The sequence below is a fragment of the Hypanus sabinus genome, chromosome 29, assembly GCF_030144855.1.
Source record: "Hypanus sabinus isolate sHypSab1 chromosome 29, sHypSab1.hap1, whole genome shotgun sequence".
In the NCBI taxonomy this organism is placed as follows: Eukaryota; Metazoa; Chordata; class Chondrichthyes; order Myliobatiformes; family Dasyatidae; genus Hypanus; species Hypanus sabinus.
Window position 1 is genome coordinate 15,116,714 of NC_082734.1, and position 18,642 is coordinate 15,135,355.

General features: G+C 37.8%; 1 protein-coding gene across 1 annotated transcript in view; it reads left to right on the plus strand.

Annotated features, from left to right (window-relative positions):
* The window catches only part of LOC132382739 (meiosis inhibitor protein 1-like), a 184,750-nt gene that overhangs the window by 85,265 nt on the left and 80,843 nt on the right, over positions 1 to 18,642 (plus strand). Inside the window, exon 14 of the mRNA XM_059953189.1 lies at positions 5,198 to 5,318. Coding sequence (XP_059809172.1) covers positions 5,198 to 5,318 — 121 coding nt within the window. The remainder of the gene's footprint in view (positions 1 to 5,197; positions 5,319 to 18,642) is intronic.

Below are 18,642 nucleotides of genomic sequence, written 5' to 3' on the forward strand. Positions count from 1 at the left end.
TTATGATTGGCTGCCTGTGAATAGTGGTGTTCTACAGGGGACTGATTCTTTTTACATTGTATTTTAATAATTTGGATGATGGAATTGATGATTCTGTAGCCAGGTTTGCAGACAATACGAAGATAGATTGAGGAAGCAGGCTGCAGAAGGACTTGGACAGATGAAGAGAACAGGCAAAGAAGTGGTAAATGGAATACAGTGTCAGGAAGTGTATGGTCGTACACCTTGGTAGGTGGAATAAAACGATAGGCTATTTTCTAAAAGGGGAGAAAATTCAAAAATCCAAAGTGCAAAGGGCTTTGAGAGTCCTCCTGCAGGATTTCCTAAAGGTTATTTTGCAGGTTAATTCATCTCAAATAGTATCATCAAGTTTGCGGATGATGCAACTGTGGTTGGCCTCATCAATAACGATGATGAGTCAGAGTTCAGAAAGGAGGGGGAGTGGCTGGTGGACTGGTGTGGGAACAACAACCTAATTCTATAAGTGTGAATAACCAAAGAAAAGATTGTCTACTTTAAGAAGGTACAGATGAACCAAACCCTCCGCGTATACTTGGCTCCTCCATAGAGAGAGTTAAGTGCACCAAGTTCCTGGGAGTTCACATCACAGATGAACCCACCTGATCCCTCATATCTCCCTGAATAAGAAAGCACAGTAGCACCTCCACTTCCTGAGGAGATTGAGGCAAGTGAGGCTCTTCCCACCCACCTTCCCCCCCACCCCATTCTAATTGAATTTTACAGGAGCACCTTTGAGAGTGTTCTGACAAGCTGCATATCCATCTGGTACAAGAGCAGCTGAGTGTCAAAATTCCCTACAAAGGACTGTGAGAATGGCTGAGAGGATCATAGGGATCTCCTACTCCCTATCTTACTGGGGATATTTATCCGGAGTGCTGTATATGTAGGCCCCTTATTATTATCAAGGATCCCACTCATCCATCCAGCATCCTCTTTGACATTCTACCATCAGGCAGGAGACTCTGAGGCATAAAGACAAGAATGGTCAGGATGGGAAACTATTTCTTCCCTCAGGCCATTAGACAACTGAACTCACTACAGCATCACATTCAGAGTGTCATCAGATAACTTGTACTGTACCCTACAAAATTTAATTTATCCACTTTGTTTATCTATGCATAATTAATTTGTAGATTTAATTATTACTTTCCTAAGTTATTGCGTGTTTTATATTTGTATTTTTGTGCTTTACACCCTGGTCCGGAGAAATGTCTCATTTGGCAGTATACATGTACTGTATATAGTTAACTGACAATAAACTGGACTTGAGGTTGAGTTGGTGGTGAGGAAGGTAAATGCAATGTTATTCATTTCATGAGGACTAGAATATAAAATAAAGGATGTATTCCATTTACCACTTCTTTGAAACCTATTAAATGTTGAAAAGCCTAGTTAGTGTGGATGTGGAGAGGATGTTTCCTATAGTAGGGTGAATCTGGAACCAGAGGGCACAGCCACAGAATAGAGCGATGTGCTTTAGAATGGAGTTGAGGAGGAATTTCTTTAGCCAGAGGGTAGTGAATCCACCATTGCCGCATGCAACTGTGGAGGCCAGGTCATTGGATGTATTTAAGGCTGAAGTTAATAGGTTCTTGATTAGCAAGGGCGTGAAAGGTTATGGGAAGAAGGAGTTTGAAAGAGAAATGGATCAGCCATGATGAAATAGTGGCACAGAGTTGATGGGCTGAATGGCCTAATTCTGCACCTATGTGTTATAATGTTACAATATAAGTATGCAAGTGATCTCCCCCCATGCTACTGCAGTTTGTGTAACTAAAATTCACCCTTATGAAATTCACAAATCACTGCCAAGTAATCTGGAATATGGAATCAAAATTTGTCCTTATAGGATGTATATAAAATGTAAATAAATAAATAAACACAACGTTTTATTTTCCTCAACTTACAGTTTTGAAGCCTATGGCTTCACCTTATGGAAACACTTGATATTAGCCATTTTCTAGGAACACAAGCCTTCTGTATTGTGGAGTCACCAGTACTATAAAATAATTTGTTTAAAGATATTTTAATGTTTTACATGAGCTATAGAAAAAATTTCAAGCTTATAAAAATTTTTAAGTGAACACAATATGTGTCAGAGGAATTTGGAAATCAGGGACCTATGAGTCTTGGGGGAATGTAGGAAAATTATCTGATTAGCCAGCTGCTGAACCATTGAGATTTCCATATAGATGACCAGTGGATTGTTGATATTTTACTGTACAAGCTTAAAATCTGGAAGAACCTCAATTTTAAAATTCACATACTCACTTTCAAAGTTCTGCTTGCCATGTCCCCCTTCTCTGTAGTCTCTTCCAGCCTTGGATTCTCTAATTAGATTAGATTGGATTCAATTTTATTGTCATTATGCCGAGTACAGATACAAAGCCAAATGAAATGCAGTTAGCATCTAACCAGAAATGCAAAGAATAGTGTTATTTACAAAATAACTGTGAATAAAAAGTAAGTGCTACTGCACACCAATATAAAAGTACTGTGACAGTACAGTATGGGTGCAATACTGCTTAGCGCTGTGATGTGAGGTTCAGCAGAGTCACAGCCTCAGGGAAGAAGCTCTTCCTGTGCCTGCTGATGTGGGAGCGGAGGCTCCTGAAGTGCTTACTGGATGGGAGGAAAGTAAAAAGTCCATGGTTAGGGTGAGATGCATTCTTGATAATGCTTTTAGCCCTGCCCAGGCAGTGTTTATGGTAGATGTTCTCAATGGTGGGCAATTGGGTGCTGATAATCCACTGGGCAGTTTTCACCACCGGCTGGAGTGCTTTGGGGTCTGGTACGGGACAATTGCTGTACCACACTGAGATGCAGTTGATGAGTATGCTCTCAGTGGTACAGCAGTAAAAATCCGTCAATATCCTGAGACAGAGGTGAGCTTTCTTGATGGTCCGCAGGAAATAAAGGAAATAAAACCTTTTTGATCAGGATGGAGGAGTTCAGGGACCAGGTGAGATCCTCGGAAATGTGGACACCAAGGAATTTGAAGCTTGATACACGCTCCACTACAGCTCCATTGATGTAGATGGGGACATGAGTGTGGCTCCTAGTATGCCTGAAGTAGAACGTAGAACATAGAATAGCACAGCACATTACAGGCCCTTCGGCCCACAATGTTGTCCTGACCTTCAAACCCTGCCTCCCATATAACCCCCCACCTTAAATTCCTCCATATACCTGTCTAGTAGTCTCTTAAACTTCACTAGTGTATCTGCCTCTACCATTGACTCAGGCAGTGCATTCCATGCACCAACCACTCTCTGAGTGAAAAACCTTCCTCTAATATCCCCCTTGAACTTCCCTCCCCTTACCGTAAAGCCAAGTCTACAATGATGTCCTTGGTCTTCTGGGTGTTAAGGGCCAGGTTGTTGTTGGCACATCACATGACCAGGTGCTGGACCTCATCCCTGTAGGCCATCTCAACATCCTCTCTGATCAGGCCAACCACCGTGGTGTCGTCTGCAAACTTGATTATGGAATTAGAACCATGTACAGGAACACAGTCATAGGTGAAAAGGGAGTATAGAAGAGGGTTCATCACACTAGGCATGCCAGTGTTCAGGGTGAGAGTGGAGGAGGAGAGGTTATCTAACTTAACAGATTGGGGTCTGTTAGTCAGAAAGTCTCCTACTTGTTCCTTATTTCTCCTTTTGGCCACTAAATATTTAACTGTCTTGCCCGTAACTCTGGAATTCTTACTGTTGACTTATTTGAGATGACTATAAAATGAAACTCTTGAACCAGGCTTTGGTTTATCTTAGTGTCTACAATTTTTTGAGCACCAATTTTGGTCCCATGCTGAGAATTATTTGACATCATTAAAGAGGAATTTATCTACCTAGGTCCTGTTCATTTTCTAATTTGCTATTTCTTCAATTCAACCCAGAAAATCGCTCTCTGCAAGTTTTTAATCTTAGGTCTTCTTAAATTGATGATACTGTGTAGATACAAATACTCATATGTTTGCAATTCCCTTATAAGCTCAGTTGTCCATCCAGATTACCCTTTGCTACCTTAGCTCTATTTATAGATGCTGTAAAATGAAAGAATACCTTTTGTCTCTGATATATGAGCAATCTGCTTGTGTCATTTTTTTCAACAGTATTCCTTCATCAGCATGGTCAATCTTAGAAGGGAAGAATAATACTTTTTAAAATTCTGAAATAATCTTTATCCATACAATTATGTGACGGAAATAAAATAGAATCAGTATGTGTTTTTCTTTACATTTATTGTGTCATCAAATTAAACATTCATCGTGCCATCAAACCAGTACATTCCATTTACAATGTCTCAATGCCACACTGCCACTCATTTTTTGGTTCAGCAGATACACAGGAAGTGGTTGAGAGGCTATTAACACAGTACACAGCCCTTCAGTGTACAGGCGCAGCTGGATCTTAGATTGCTTTCCTTCCTTTCAAAGCCTTTGTGCTGGCTGACTACACCAACTTCAGTGAATCCCTCAGCATGTTATTCTGCACCCTGGAATGTGCCTGTTAGCAGCATTGACTTGTAGACACCTTGCTGAGCTGTAAGACTAGCAAGTTTTGGACAGGTTAAAATGTGAATTTCACTGAATCGATGACCTTCCACTAGCAGTTATATTTATCTTAGTGTGAGCAGAATACTGCTACAGCCTAATTACTGCACATTTTGTGAAAGTGGAAGGAACACTTGGATCAAAAATATCCCAAACTGGATCAATCTGAAATTTAAAATTCTGCTTGTTTTGCAGCTGTAGTTTATTGCTATTCTGCAACCATGCCTAGAAAAACATATCAGAGCAAACCCAATGAATGCTCTGCAAAGGACAATTGAACTTTTTTGAAGGATTCTGACATTGGACATCATTAATGTCATAGTTACTTTGGGAAATCCAGACTTATTAGTAGATAATCAGAAAATACGTTAAATATTGTGATTCCTATTTCTCTAATTAAATATTGGAAGCAAGGCATTTAGGATAATAGATAGTAGGAATTGCTGAGCTATTTCAGAGTTTTAATATTAAAGATTAGAACTGAGTTATCAGAGGTTTAATGCTTATTAACAGTTTTATTGACTTAATCATGATATTAATGCACTGTGAGTCTGCATAGAATAAAATGGTGGAATAAATAATGAATGTGCATTGTAGAATCTCTGATTTTTTTAAAAATAGGAAACATCATCTGGCTGTACCCATTCAGTATCAGGAACTCCAAAGCCTTATCAAAGCATTGTTAATGCACTGTACAGATATTTCTGTTCCTTTTAAAGGTGACATCATTAGAGGTAAAGAGGTATGTGAGATATTTTACTTTTAGTTAATATTGTACTCATAATGTATTGCAACTATTTTAAGTAGCTGGCTACAAAAGTCTTGTACTTGCATCTGACATCTGATCTCGCTCACCAGTCTTTGTTGGATCAATTACTCAAACTGCTTGCTCTGTAGTTTGCTGATCCCAAAATCTACTCTTAACTCCATGATAATTCCCAGTTTCTGGAGAGGATTCATACTGTTTGTTGGTTAGTGCCTCATCCTTCTGGTTTTCCCATCAAGCCAGTTTATCATTTTAGCTAGCTGCTATGACAAACCAAAATTTATACCAAAAACTGTCATGAAGTTGTCTTGTGAAATTCCTGCTATTAGTATGAAAAACCTAAAGTAATAAGTACACAAACAAAATTAAACTTAAGGGTAACAAATACACTACTTAATCGCCTGGAAATTAAGGTTCTGATAGAAATAACTTCAAAGATAGTGGATGAAATAGTGATTTTGCTTAAATTTCACTATTATGAAACAATAGTAGCAGATTGTAATGTTGAAAATGTAACTGTGCTAGTCAGAAGAAAGCAGAGAACAGACCATGAATTGTAAGCCAGAGACACGAGATTCTGCAAATGCTGGATATCTTGAGTAACACATGCAAAATTCTGTGTGTGATCCTGATGAAAGGTCTCAGCCTAAGATGTTGACTGTTCATTTCCTGCCATTGATGCTGTCTGACCTGCTGAGCTCTTCCAGCATTGTTTATTAATGCTTTATTAAAACAGTTGTTTAGTGCATCCCCACAAAATTATTTGGAGCCTTCTCCAACCAGAAGCTGTGGATGAACCATGAGACCCACAATCTGCTGAGGGCCAGATCAGAGGCATTCAAGTCTGACCAAGAAAGTTATAAGAGGTCCAGGTATGATATCCAGAAAGCCATCTCACAGGCAACGTGGCAAATCTGGACTAAACTTGAATCAGTGAATGATGCTCAACAGTTGTAGCAGGGCTTGAATGCTAATAAACTACTTTAACGATAAATCAAGTGACATAGGAGACAACAGGGTTTTGCTTCCGGGTGAGCTGAATGCCTCCTATGCTTGTTTTAACCATTAAAGCATGGAGGAATCATCACGAACACACCCACAGCTTGTGACAATACTGTGATTTCTTATTGTACACTTATTGTAGCAAAACTAATTACATACAGTATTTAACTCAGTATAAATATGATATGCACCTAAAATCACCCTTCCAAAAAGCATTAATAAATAGCTTTTAAAAAGTTCTTAAATAGTTTACTAAAGTGCATTGAGTGGTAACTTAAGTTCAGTCCTAACCCCGGCACTTTAACATGTCTTGCCCCTGGTGGTTGAATTGTAGAGCAGAATGGCGTTGATAATATGATACACCAAATTATCACTGTGTGCAGTCAAGGTGTTTCAATTGATTGTATTAAAATACACCTGTATCTGGAAGGTCCAATGCAGGTGAGTCAGTATCCTGGCAAAAGCTACACCATGAAGATGAATACTCCAAGCAACTATGCGAAGAGGTTATTGAAAATCACAAAGTCAGGATATGGGTACCAGAGAATTTCCAAATGACTGAATATCCCTTGCAGTTCAGTAAAGTCAGTCATTGAAAAATCGAAAGTATATGGCACAGCTGTAAATCTGCCTATAACAGGATGTCCTCAAAAACTGAGTGACTGTACAAAAAGGAGACTAGTGAGGGAGGTCACCAAGAGACCTATGACAACCCTGGAGAAGTTGTAACCTTCAGTGGCTGAGATGGGAGAGACTGTGCATATATCTGTTGCCTGGATGCTTCACCAGTCACAGCTTTATGGGAAAATGGCAAAGAGAAAGCCACTGTTGTAAAAAAAAACACATTAAATCTTGGCTAGTGTTTGCCAGAAGGCATGTGGAAGACTAAAGTCAGATGAAAGAAGTTTCTGTGGTCTGATGAAACCAAAATTGAGCCTTTTCGCCATCAGATAAAATAACTATGTTTAATGTAAATCAAATGCCACACATTATCAAAAACACACCATCCTTACCGTGAAGCATAGTGGTGGTTGCACCATTCTATGGGGATGCTTTATTTCAGCAAGCCCCAAGAAGGCTTGTGAAGGTAGAGTGTAAAACGAATGCAGCAAGATACAGGGAAATCCTGGAGGAAACACTCGGGAGAAGATTTGTTTCCTAGCAAGACTATGACCCAAAGCATAAAGCCAAAGATACACAGGAGTGGCTTAAAAACAACGAAGTTAATGTCCTTGGGTGGCCAAGTCAGAATCCAGACCTCAATCCAATTGAAAATTTGTGGCTAGACTTGAAATGGACTGTTCCCGTGCTGAGCTTGAGTAGTTTTGTAAAGAAGAATGGGGAAAACTACAGTGTGCAAAGCTGGTAGAGACCTATCCACATAGACTCAAGGCTGTAATTGCTGTCAAATGTGCATTTACTCAATACTAACTTGAATAGGATGAGTAATTATGCAATCAATTATTTTGTGTTTATTAATTGTAATAAATTTAGACCAATTTGTTGAAATTTATTTTCACTTTGACAAAGAATCTTTACTGTTGATCAGTGTCAAAAACTGCCAAATTAAATCTACTGTGATTCAATGTTGTAAAACAATAAAATATGAAAACCTCTGGGGAGGGGGTGGGTGAATACTTTTTATAGGCACTGTACATCCACAATAATTGTTTTTGAGCTTCATCAAGTGTTATGACACAGTTCCAATGCCATATTCAAGTTTGTTGACCACTGTTCTAGACCAAATCAGAAAGAGGAAACCAAAGGTCCATGAGCCAGTCCTCATCAAAGGGTCAGAGAAGAAGGTCAGCAACTTTAAATTCCTTGGTGCTATCATTTCAGTGGACCTGTCCTCGGCCCAGCATGTAAGAGCATTTACAAAGAAATCACAGGAGCAGCTCTAATTCCTTAGGAGTTTGTGAAGATTCGGCATAACATCTAAAACTTTGACAAACCTCTATAGATGTGTAGTGGAGTGTATATTGACTGGTTGCATCACAGACTGGTATGGAAACACCAATGCCCATGAATGGAAAATCCTACAAAAAGTAGCGAATATGATCCAGTCCTTCACAGTAAAACCCTCCTCATCATTGAGCACATCTACAATGAATGTTGTTGCAGGAAAGCGGTATCCATCATCAGGACATGCTCTGTTCTCACTGCTGCCATTAGGAAGAAGGTACAGGAGCCCCAGGACTCACACCACCAGTTTCATAAAGAGTTATTACCCCTCAGCTATCAAGCTCTTGAACAGAAGGGGATAACTTAACTCAAAGAGCAAACACGAGGAAATCTGCAGATTCTGGAAATTCAAACAACACACCCAAAATGCTGGTGGAACACAGAAGGCCAGGCAGCATCTATAAGGAGAAGCACTGTCGATGTTTTGGGCCGAGACCCTTTGTCAGGACGGCCTGATCATCTCATGTTCTTGATATTTATTCCTTATTTATTATTATTATTATTATTTCTTTATTTTTGTATTTGTACAGTTTGTGTCTTTTGCACACTGGTCAAATGTCCAAGTTGGTGTGATCTTTCATTGATTCTATTATGGTTATTATTCTATTGTGGATTTATTGAGAATACCCACAATAAAATGAATCCCAGGATTAAAAATGCTGACATGGATGTACTTTGATAAATTTATTTTGCACTTTGAACTTCGTTGCTTGGAAATTGTAAACTGTTCTTTGATTTGTGGCCTAGCTTGCTATCTGTTGTCATGGAAAGTTGTGGAATCCATTAAGGAACTTATAACATGTTCAGGTAGAGTAAGCATGATTTTTTGAGAAGAAAATCTTGTTTAACTCGTGTATTAATAGAATTTTTGAAGATCTGAATGCCAGAGGTGCAATATATTTAAGTTTTATAGTTAACAGGTGCAAAATGAACATTCAATACTCAAGATTGGGGCTCTTGGGATTGCGAACATTAATAGGATCAGTAAGCAAGGAGACGTAATAAATGAATTATTTCAAAGTTCAAAGTAAATTTATTGTCAAAGTACACATACCTGTATGTTGTCATATACAACCCTGAGATTCATTTTCTTCTTTTTTTTGTAATTTATTTTTTTATTGAAGTTCATCATCAAACAAACATTTCCATAAAATGTATTTCAGACCTTATACATATATATCATATCATATCTATCTATCACAAATCTCCACATGGTATTTATCTGAGTTATACACTTACAGAAAAGAGTGGAGAGAAAAAAAAGCAAAAGGAAAAAACTATGTACAAGTAAGGAGTGATCTTTTTTTAACAACATATTCATTGATTTGTGAGAATAAAATCAGGCCTATGTGGCATTATGTAGTTAAACCATTTTTCCCAGTACGAATCAAATCGTTCCAGCTTATGATTAACGGATGCTGTTATCTTCTCCATTTTGTAAATATCCATTGTAATTTCCATCCATGCATTTAAAGTTGGGCTCTCCTGTGATAACCATTTCCTAGTAAGAGTCTTTTTACCAGCCACCAACAGTATATTCATTAAATATTTATCTCTTTTCTTGAGGTATATATCCAAAATATATGGTCTTACTTTCCAAGGGTATTTCACATTTAAAGATGTCTTATAGGGCATTGTGTATTCCCCTCCAACAGTCTTTGATAACAGGGCAGTCCCAAAAAATATGATAATGATTTGCATTTTGATTTCCACCATTTCTCCAGCAAACAGGGAGGTTACTATCATAATGGGATTTCTAAGAGGGTGTAATAAAATATCTTATCAAGTTTTTCCATCCAAACTCCCTCTATTACTGTGAACTGGTGCACTTCCATTGATACCTCCATATTATTGTCCATTCTTCCTCAGATATAATTATCCCTCCTTCCTTCTCCCATTTTGTTTTAATGTATGAAGTTGAATGTGTTTTAAGATTTGACAACCCCTTATACATGCTTGAAATGATTCTACTACCATTACCTGAATTATATGCCTTTCTAAATAGCTCTATGAAGCACGTACTTGCCTTGGTTACATTTTTAAGCGTCTTTTTAATATATTGTCGCATCTGTAAATACCAATAAAAATCTTGTTTTTCTAATAAGTGTTTTTCTTTAAGCATTTCAAAACTACAGTGTTTCTTCTTTCATTATGTTGCAAAGAACTGTTATTCCTTTAGCTGTCCAGTCCTTAAATCTAGCATCCAATTTATTTGGTGTAAAATCCAAGTCACATGCATACCATTTAGGAATTGCAATATCTCCCTCTAGATTAGATTCTTTTATAATAGTTTTCTATATTTTAAGAGTCAATTTCACCCATGGGTTATCAGTAGTATTTATGTACCTTTGCAAGTTGTTATCAGCCAAAATTGCTTGTATGGGGATGGGAAGTACCCGCTCTTCAATGTTTTCCATTGAGTGTCATATGATAGGTTGCACCAACATATCTCAGCTCTCAACTGTGCTGCAAAATAATAATCTCTAAGAGAAGGGAGACCACATCCCCCTTTTTCTTTGCTAATTGCAAAGTTTTGAGATGAACTCTAGGCTTTTACCCTGCCAAATTTACCTTGATAACATCTTGTTCCTTTCATTGAATTGATTTTGATTAATCTCTATTGGTAGGGTCTGAAAGAGATATAACAGTCCGGACAGTATATTCATTTTAATAGACTCAATCCTTGAACTGAGACTGAAAAAAAGGAATGAGGTTCCATCTTGCCACATGTTCCTTAATTTTTTTATATAAAGGCTGCTAATTACATTCTGATAATTTTGCCAAATCTTTTGGCATAATGATGCCCAAATACTTGAAAGACTGTGTTTGCCATGCCCAAGGATATCTACTTTCAGTTTCTCTTGGTGGGCTGTAGTAATGTGAAAATAATTGGGTTTTATCTATGTTGATCTTGTATCCTGGTAATTGACCATATTGTTCAAAGGATTGCATCAATTTAGGTAAAGAGTATGTTGGTTGCCCTGGATAGATCAAAATGTCATCCGCGTAACAAGCCAATTTATGCTTTGTTCCTTTAATAGTAATTCCCCTGATATCTTCATTTTGTCTGATGTATTGAGCTAATGGTTCCAGATATAATACAAAGAGTAGCGGTGACCATGCACAACCCTGTCTTGTGCCCCTTTCTAGGGTAAGACTATTTGATAAATATCCATTGATTTTCATCCTAGCAGTAGGGTTGTCATATAGTGTCTGTATAGTTTTAATAATTGTGTCATGTAAACCAAATCTATGTAAAACTCTGTAAAGAAAATTCCAATTAACCAAATCAAATGCCTTTTCAGCGTCCACACTTATCACTATTGCTTCGATTTTATTTTTTTGTATATGATCCATAATGTGAAGTGTCCTTCGTATATTGTCTTGTGTCTGGCATTGTCATTTAAAATCTGTCTGTTATGTATCAGTATGGGTAGAAACTCCTCTAATTGTTTGGCCATGATGGAGGTAAATAATCTATAATCTACATTAAGAACGGATATTGGTCTAAATGACCCGCATTCCATTTTATCCTTGCCTTCTTTCAGTATAGCTGAGATTATCGCTTCCTTCCAACTGGTTGGCATTTGTGCCTTTTTTAGAGCCCAGTTCAGTGTGGGGAGTAAAACAGGAATTAACTCATTTTTAAATTCTTTATACCACTCTGCTGTATACCCATCTGATCCTGGTGACTTGCTTAATTTAAGACTACTAATTGCAGCTTTTAATTCAACTTGTTATGTCAGCAGTCATCGTTCTATTTTGTTCTTTGCTTAAAGTGGGTAACTCTAGAGAATTCAAAAAGGTGTCAATTTGGGTTATGCTTCCCCCTGGAACTTAGGAATATAGAGTTTTGTAAAACACTTCAAAAGCTTCTTGAATTTCACTTAGCTTATTTTTTATCATTTTTGTTCTTGGGTCCCTAATTCTATGAATTGTATTTTCTGCTACCTTTTTTTTTCCAGTTTCCACACCAGTATTTTCATAGACTTTGATCCACTTTGATAATGTCTCTGTTTCAGAAACATTAAATTTTTCCTGATTTCTTGCGTAGCCAAACTGTTAATTTAATTCTGAATTTTTTTAACTTCCCCTAATGTATCCTGTGCCAAACTCGATTTGTGTTGATTTTCTAGTTCCTTCAGCTTATTTCGTAATTCCTCTAATGTTTTTTTCTTAAATGAAGATATCTCTATAATTTTCCCTCTTAAGACAGCCTTCAAAGTATCCCATAAAATGGGAGGTGAAACCTCTCCATTATCATTAAATTCTAAGTAGAGACCAATTTCTTTTTTAATTTGTTCCTTAAAGTACAGATCATTGAGTAGACTTGAATTTGGTTTCCAAATAGTATTCTTTGGTTGTAGGTCAAAATCAACAGATAAATATATAGGTGCATGGTCACTTACATCTATTGTCCCAATTCCACAGGTGTTTATTTTGTCTTTATCTTTTCCAAATATTATGAAATATTCTATTGTATGTACAGAATAGGGAGCAGAATAATGAGTGTAATCCCTTCTGTCGGGGAAAAGGTCTCTCCATATATCAATTAAACCAACGTCCTCAAAAAATGTATTAACTTTCTTATGTAAGGATTTTGTTTCATAGGTTTTTCTATTGGGAGAGTCTAAGTTTGGTTGTAATTCTAAATTTAAGTCTCCCCCACATATCAGGAGACCTTCTGTTTCTGCTACCATAATATAAGTAATTTTCTGAAAGAAACCAATATCACTTCCCGGGGGTGTGTATATATTCATTAGAGTAACTGAATTTCCATCTATATTCCCCCTTACCAGAATATATCTGCCCTCTTTATCTCCCATTTTGAATACTTTTTCAAAATTTAGCATACTTGAGATAAGAATAGCACCTCCTCTCCTATGTCCTGATTTATATGAGGAGAAAAACAAATTAGTGAAGCCCATTCTCTTTAGTTTTCTATGCTCATTATCACTTAAATGAGTTTCCTGTAAAGATACGACATGGGCTTGTTCTTTTTTCATTTTGGATAAAATTCAATTATGTTTGTTTGGATTTAATAGCCCATTGACATTAAAAGAAATAAATTTTACTTTGTCCTTAGCCATCTGTATTTATCTGTCAATGTATCATTGAAATTAGCAGAATAAAACTTAATCAATCTACTCCCTGAACAAATAAGAACCAAGAAATGCAAATAATAACAAAAATGGCAGCGAATGTATGATTCCAAGGCAGAGGTCTCTGGTAGATGACCCTGCGTTGAGCTAGAGGAAATGTCTAGCTGTGGGGGATAACCCCTCCTACTTGTGAGTTGAGGGCCCCCGTTGCAGTATACATAAAAGTTAGTGAACAAATTCATTACACAGAAAAGATTTCCATGTACTCGTGTGTGTGTGTGTGTATATATATATATATACACACACATATGCACACACATCCACACATACATATACTCATTTTGGTGGGGAAAAAGGAGTGAGCGACTAAAGAAGAATAACTAAGTAATATAAAATCCACATTATAATAAGTATTTCTTGTGATAGCTATATCGTCTACTTTTGCTTCCGTTTAGCTTCTTAACGTTTTTAAAGTCAGCCAAACCTTATGGCTCTTCTGGAGGGGTTGAGGGCTGTCTTTGGAAAACTCCTAGTTTCTTCCTGATATACTTCTGTCAGCCTCCTCCCATCTCCTGCCTTCTCAATTCTCGCACTATTTCCCAAGCAGAGCGGGATAATTTCTCCGCCAGACTTTCTCTGACGGGCAACCCTCTGGCCTTCATGTCTGTAGTCGCCTCTTCCACTGTCTGATACAGTTCAATCCCATCTTGATAAAACACTTGAAGTTTAGCAGGGTACGGAGTTTGAAATCTAATCCTTTCTTGCTTTAGTATTCATTTTACTTCATTGTATTCTTTATGTTTCTGCAGGACCGCGGAGGTGGGGGGTAATCTTGATCGAAATATATGAATTTATCATCTAAAACACCCTGTTCTTACCCCAGGCCCTTCATAGAATCTCTGCCTTGGTACTGTATCGAAGGAATTTAATTATTGAGCGTGGCTTATCTGCTTTATTTCGGGTAGGCTTTGGGACGAGTGCACAATGCGCTCTCTCAGTTTCCAGCTCCATAGTCGAGGGAAGCTCCAGCGCGTCCCGCAGCAACTTTCCGACAAACTCCATCCTCTCCACTCCTTCAGGAACGTTTTATATTCTGATATTTTTCTGCCGTGATCCTCCCTCCAGGTCAAGCAGTTTACCTTCTTGTTGATTTAGTATTTTTATCATCTTACTTAGTATCTGTTCCATATTTTTAATGCGATCTTCCACCTTCTCAATTCGAGTCTCTGCCACTGCTATTTTTTGCTTGACATTGGTAAGCTCTGACTTAATATCATGTAGCTGTTGTTTTATATCTTCTGGAACTTCCTTATCTCTTTCAAAATCTCGATCATATTTGCCGCTTCATCTGAACGAGGCTCGGCATCCACCTTGTTCGCTGCACTCCTCTTGGCCGCAATGTTGCTTTTTTTATTTCCATTTTTTTCCCCATTCTTGCCCCTCTTACCAGCTCAAATACTTTCAAAAAATACTATATTTGATGGGTTAACGGGGCTTAATACGCGTTTTTCCAGAGGAGCTAGTGACTTAAGCTGCTATTCTCGACGATGACGTCACCAGAACCCCTGAGATTCATTTTCAAGATTGGCATACTAAATTTGGAGAACAATGAGATTCAGTTCTTGCATGATCATTGTTTATAATCTACATTAGTATCTAAACTGAATATATCCAGGACTGTTGATGATGCAAAGGCTGTTCAGTTTGATCAAGAGACCAGTCAAAAACAAATTACTTTTGTGACCTTTAAGTCATATCTCAGGTGGGCCTTCCTATATTGGAAAACAAAACAGGAATTTTAGAAATTTGCTCAGAAACTTTGATTATCAGTTCATGGAACTGAGACTCTTAAACCTTTTTGAAGGACATAAACTACTATTCTGCCTTGTGCTCATCTCTAGTAGACTGCTAGACAACAGTTAACACTGAAAATAACTGAAGTCTAGAAAGCATTCAAAAGAAATGGATCTGTTAGTCTGGTATGATTCTCACACTGGGTTTGAATTTTTCATGGCAAACATGAGGGTTCCAGGTTTAAGACCCAATTGAACACCCTGATTAAGATCATTGGGTGGCATGTCAATGTAGCACTTAGTAAAATATTATTACAACATCCAGTTTCAGTTCTGCTTGTACAGAGCTTATATGTTCTCCCTGTAATCATGTGGATTTCCTCAGTGTGCTCTAGTTCTTTCTCACACTCCAAAGACATATGGGTCAATAAGTCAACTGGTCACATGGGTGTAATTGAACAGTATGGGCTTGTTAAGCCAAAAGGGCCTGTTACCATTGCTGTATCTTTAAATAAAAAATAAAGAGCAAATATTTTGTTGAAGAATAAAGGGTACCTAAGAAGGTGCTTAAGCAAGAATAAATTATGAAACTATCTGCTTCGTAAATAGAACAAAACTATAACTGGAGAACAGCTTTGAAGTATAAGTGTTCATGGAGTTTTTGATGTCTTCATTAGTGCTTATACCCTATCTAATCTCTGATTCATAAACGAAGCTAAAAGTTATGTTGATCTTCATTCTAAAGAGGCTCTGGGCAAACAGGACATGTTGAAGATGGAAAGTTTATACTTCAGAACTGGATTGATGTCATGCTGGGAAGTTTCAATACAGTGTTGGCCATTTTAAAATTTAATTTGGGGGGGGGGAATACAACAGCATAGTTAAAAAAGAAAGGAATAAATGACACAACAACATGGGAAAATGAGAAAATACTAGAATTGAAAATAGTGCAGTATCAGGTGAGAGTAGACTAAGAGACTATATGGATAACATGATCCTAGAAATTGGATTTCATAAATTTTGCTAGAATGCAGAATTGGATAAAATCTAATTATTCTAATGCTGTATCACAGTATTAAACACTAAAATGTGACCTGTGTGATTTCTGACAGGAACTAATAAAAATGAATATCTTCCCTTTGTTTCAAAACAATCAAAAGGGCATCATCTCTGAAAGGTGCATTCCCTATGACAGCCAGACTGTAACATCGTATGTGGTTGCCAGAAAAGTTGCAGAGGAGAAGAAACCTTTCTCAGTTGGAGAGGATTCAAATCAATATGAAACAATAGAGTGATTTCTTATCTACACTTATTTATTCTAGACAGACACACTAATATAAATCATTATTTCATCCACATTTTGCACCTATTGCTTTGTCTCTCACACCATCCTTACTGCATCACTGATGTCAAACTTCCACTATCTCCCACACACAGTGGTCAAGGCTCCAAAGTTAGGAGAGTATACTGGCTACATTACTTTTTATTCCATCTGTTTAGGATAACAAATGTAAGGAATAAGACGGAGGTCACTAGGCGGGGGGGGGGGGGGGGGAATGCCTTCTTGCATTGTTCCTCTCCTGACGAGACTTTTCGACCTTGTGGGCAGAGAGGTCAAAGCACCTCTTTGAGTAGAAGCTATATGGAATCTGCCATCTATACTTACAAGTTCAATTATCTCCTGTTTGCCTTTGCATGATATGAAAACTATTTTTCTCCTACCTTACCAGCAGGGACAAGAAAGAAATTGGATGTAGAGCAAAATACTTCATTGTACTTGAAACACTAGCACTCCCTTAGAAAGGCACAATAAGAAATGAGGCAAATAAATTTGAGGTAGATATGTCACAGAAGGATTCATTAGGTCTGGTAGGAAATACAGAGAATCTTGTGTGGGGTCATGCTGGAGGGTATGCCCAGTCATCCATATTGACTTGGAATGCTGAGACAGGCACCACAATTGAAATATTTTCATGACAGCTGTTACAGATGCATATGACATATTCTGTATGATTTCAGGCAGAGGTGACAGAAGTAGTCTGTGTCCATGTTCTGACAGAAAATTGTGCAGAACCCATCCTTCAATGGGTATTCCCATTAAGAAATTCTTCTCATGAATGACAACCGGTACATTACTAAGGGAGTAGAAACCCTTTCTGTTGAAGAAGTGATTATTAACGAGAGCATTTTATGGACACGAGTATAGGCAATACTGCTGTAATTATGGGAAGCCAGCCAGTAGAGAGCTTTGGTGATCTCATTTAGGCTGTGTTGGCAGGAGATTGAGAGATGAAGTATAAATTTGCTGCTGTCATGTGAATGATCCTGTGACCAGGAAACTGATGATGCCTGTCACCTTGATAATGACTAAGAGAACAGTCAATAGGTTTTCCATCAGGATGTAATTTCTCAATCACAAATTCCTTGGAAAACCTGGACCTATAAATACATTATTCATTAGGTAGTTCCAAGTAAAATGTTTGTAAGTACTGTGAATAAGCAATTTGCAGATAGGCATTTCTTTGCCTTCTTCTCTGAGAAGTCTGCTGTGTCCATAATGAAGATCCAAGTAACGAGATGCTGCCAGTTATGTTACTGTTAAGGTATGTGTTGAATGAGTAACTCAGCATCGTAATACTGGGTGAACAGCATTTTAATGTCTGGACAGCAAGGGTGCATACATCAGGATGTCCTTTATTGATTTCAGATCAAATCATCTAATACCATCATCCCCACAAAACTAATAAGCAAACTCCAAGATGTGGGCCTCAATACCTCCTTGTGCAATTGGATCCTGGATTTCCTCACTTGTAGACCACAGTCAGTTCTGATTGGCAAAAACATCTCTTTTGCAATCTCCAACTCAAAGCTATGTGCTTAGTCCCCTGCTCTACTTGCACTACTCCTATGACTGTGTGGCTAGGCATAGATCCAAGCCAAGTCAAGTCAAGTTGCTTTTTATTGTCGCTTCGACCATAACTGCTGGTACATTACGCAGTAAAAACAAGACAACGTTTTTCAGGACCGTGGTGCTGCATGAACAATACAAAAACTACACTAAACTACGTAAACTATACCATATGAATATGGTGGCTCCGATACCATATTCAAGTTTGCTGATGACACCATTTGATGTGGGCTGCATCAAAGGTGGTGATGAATCATCATACAGCAGGGAGATCAAAAATTTGGCTGAGTGGTGTAATAACAACAACCTCTCAGTCAATGTCAATAAAATTATTGATTTCTTGAAAAGGAAACCAGAGGTCCATGAGCAGTCCTCATCAGAGGTGGAAAGGGTCAATAACTTTAAATTCTTGTGTGTTACTATCTCAGAAGACCTGTCCTAGATCCATCATAAAAACACAATTGCAAAGAAAGCACGACAGCACCTCTACTTCTGAAGGAGTCTGTGGAGATAGGGCATATCTTCAAAAA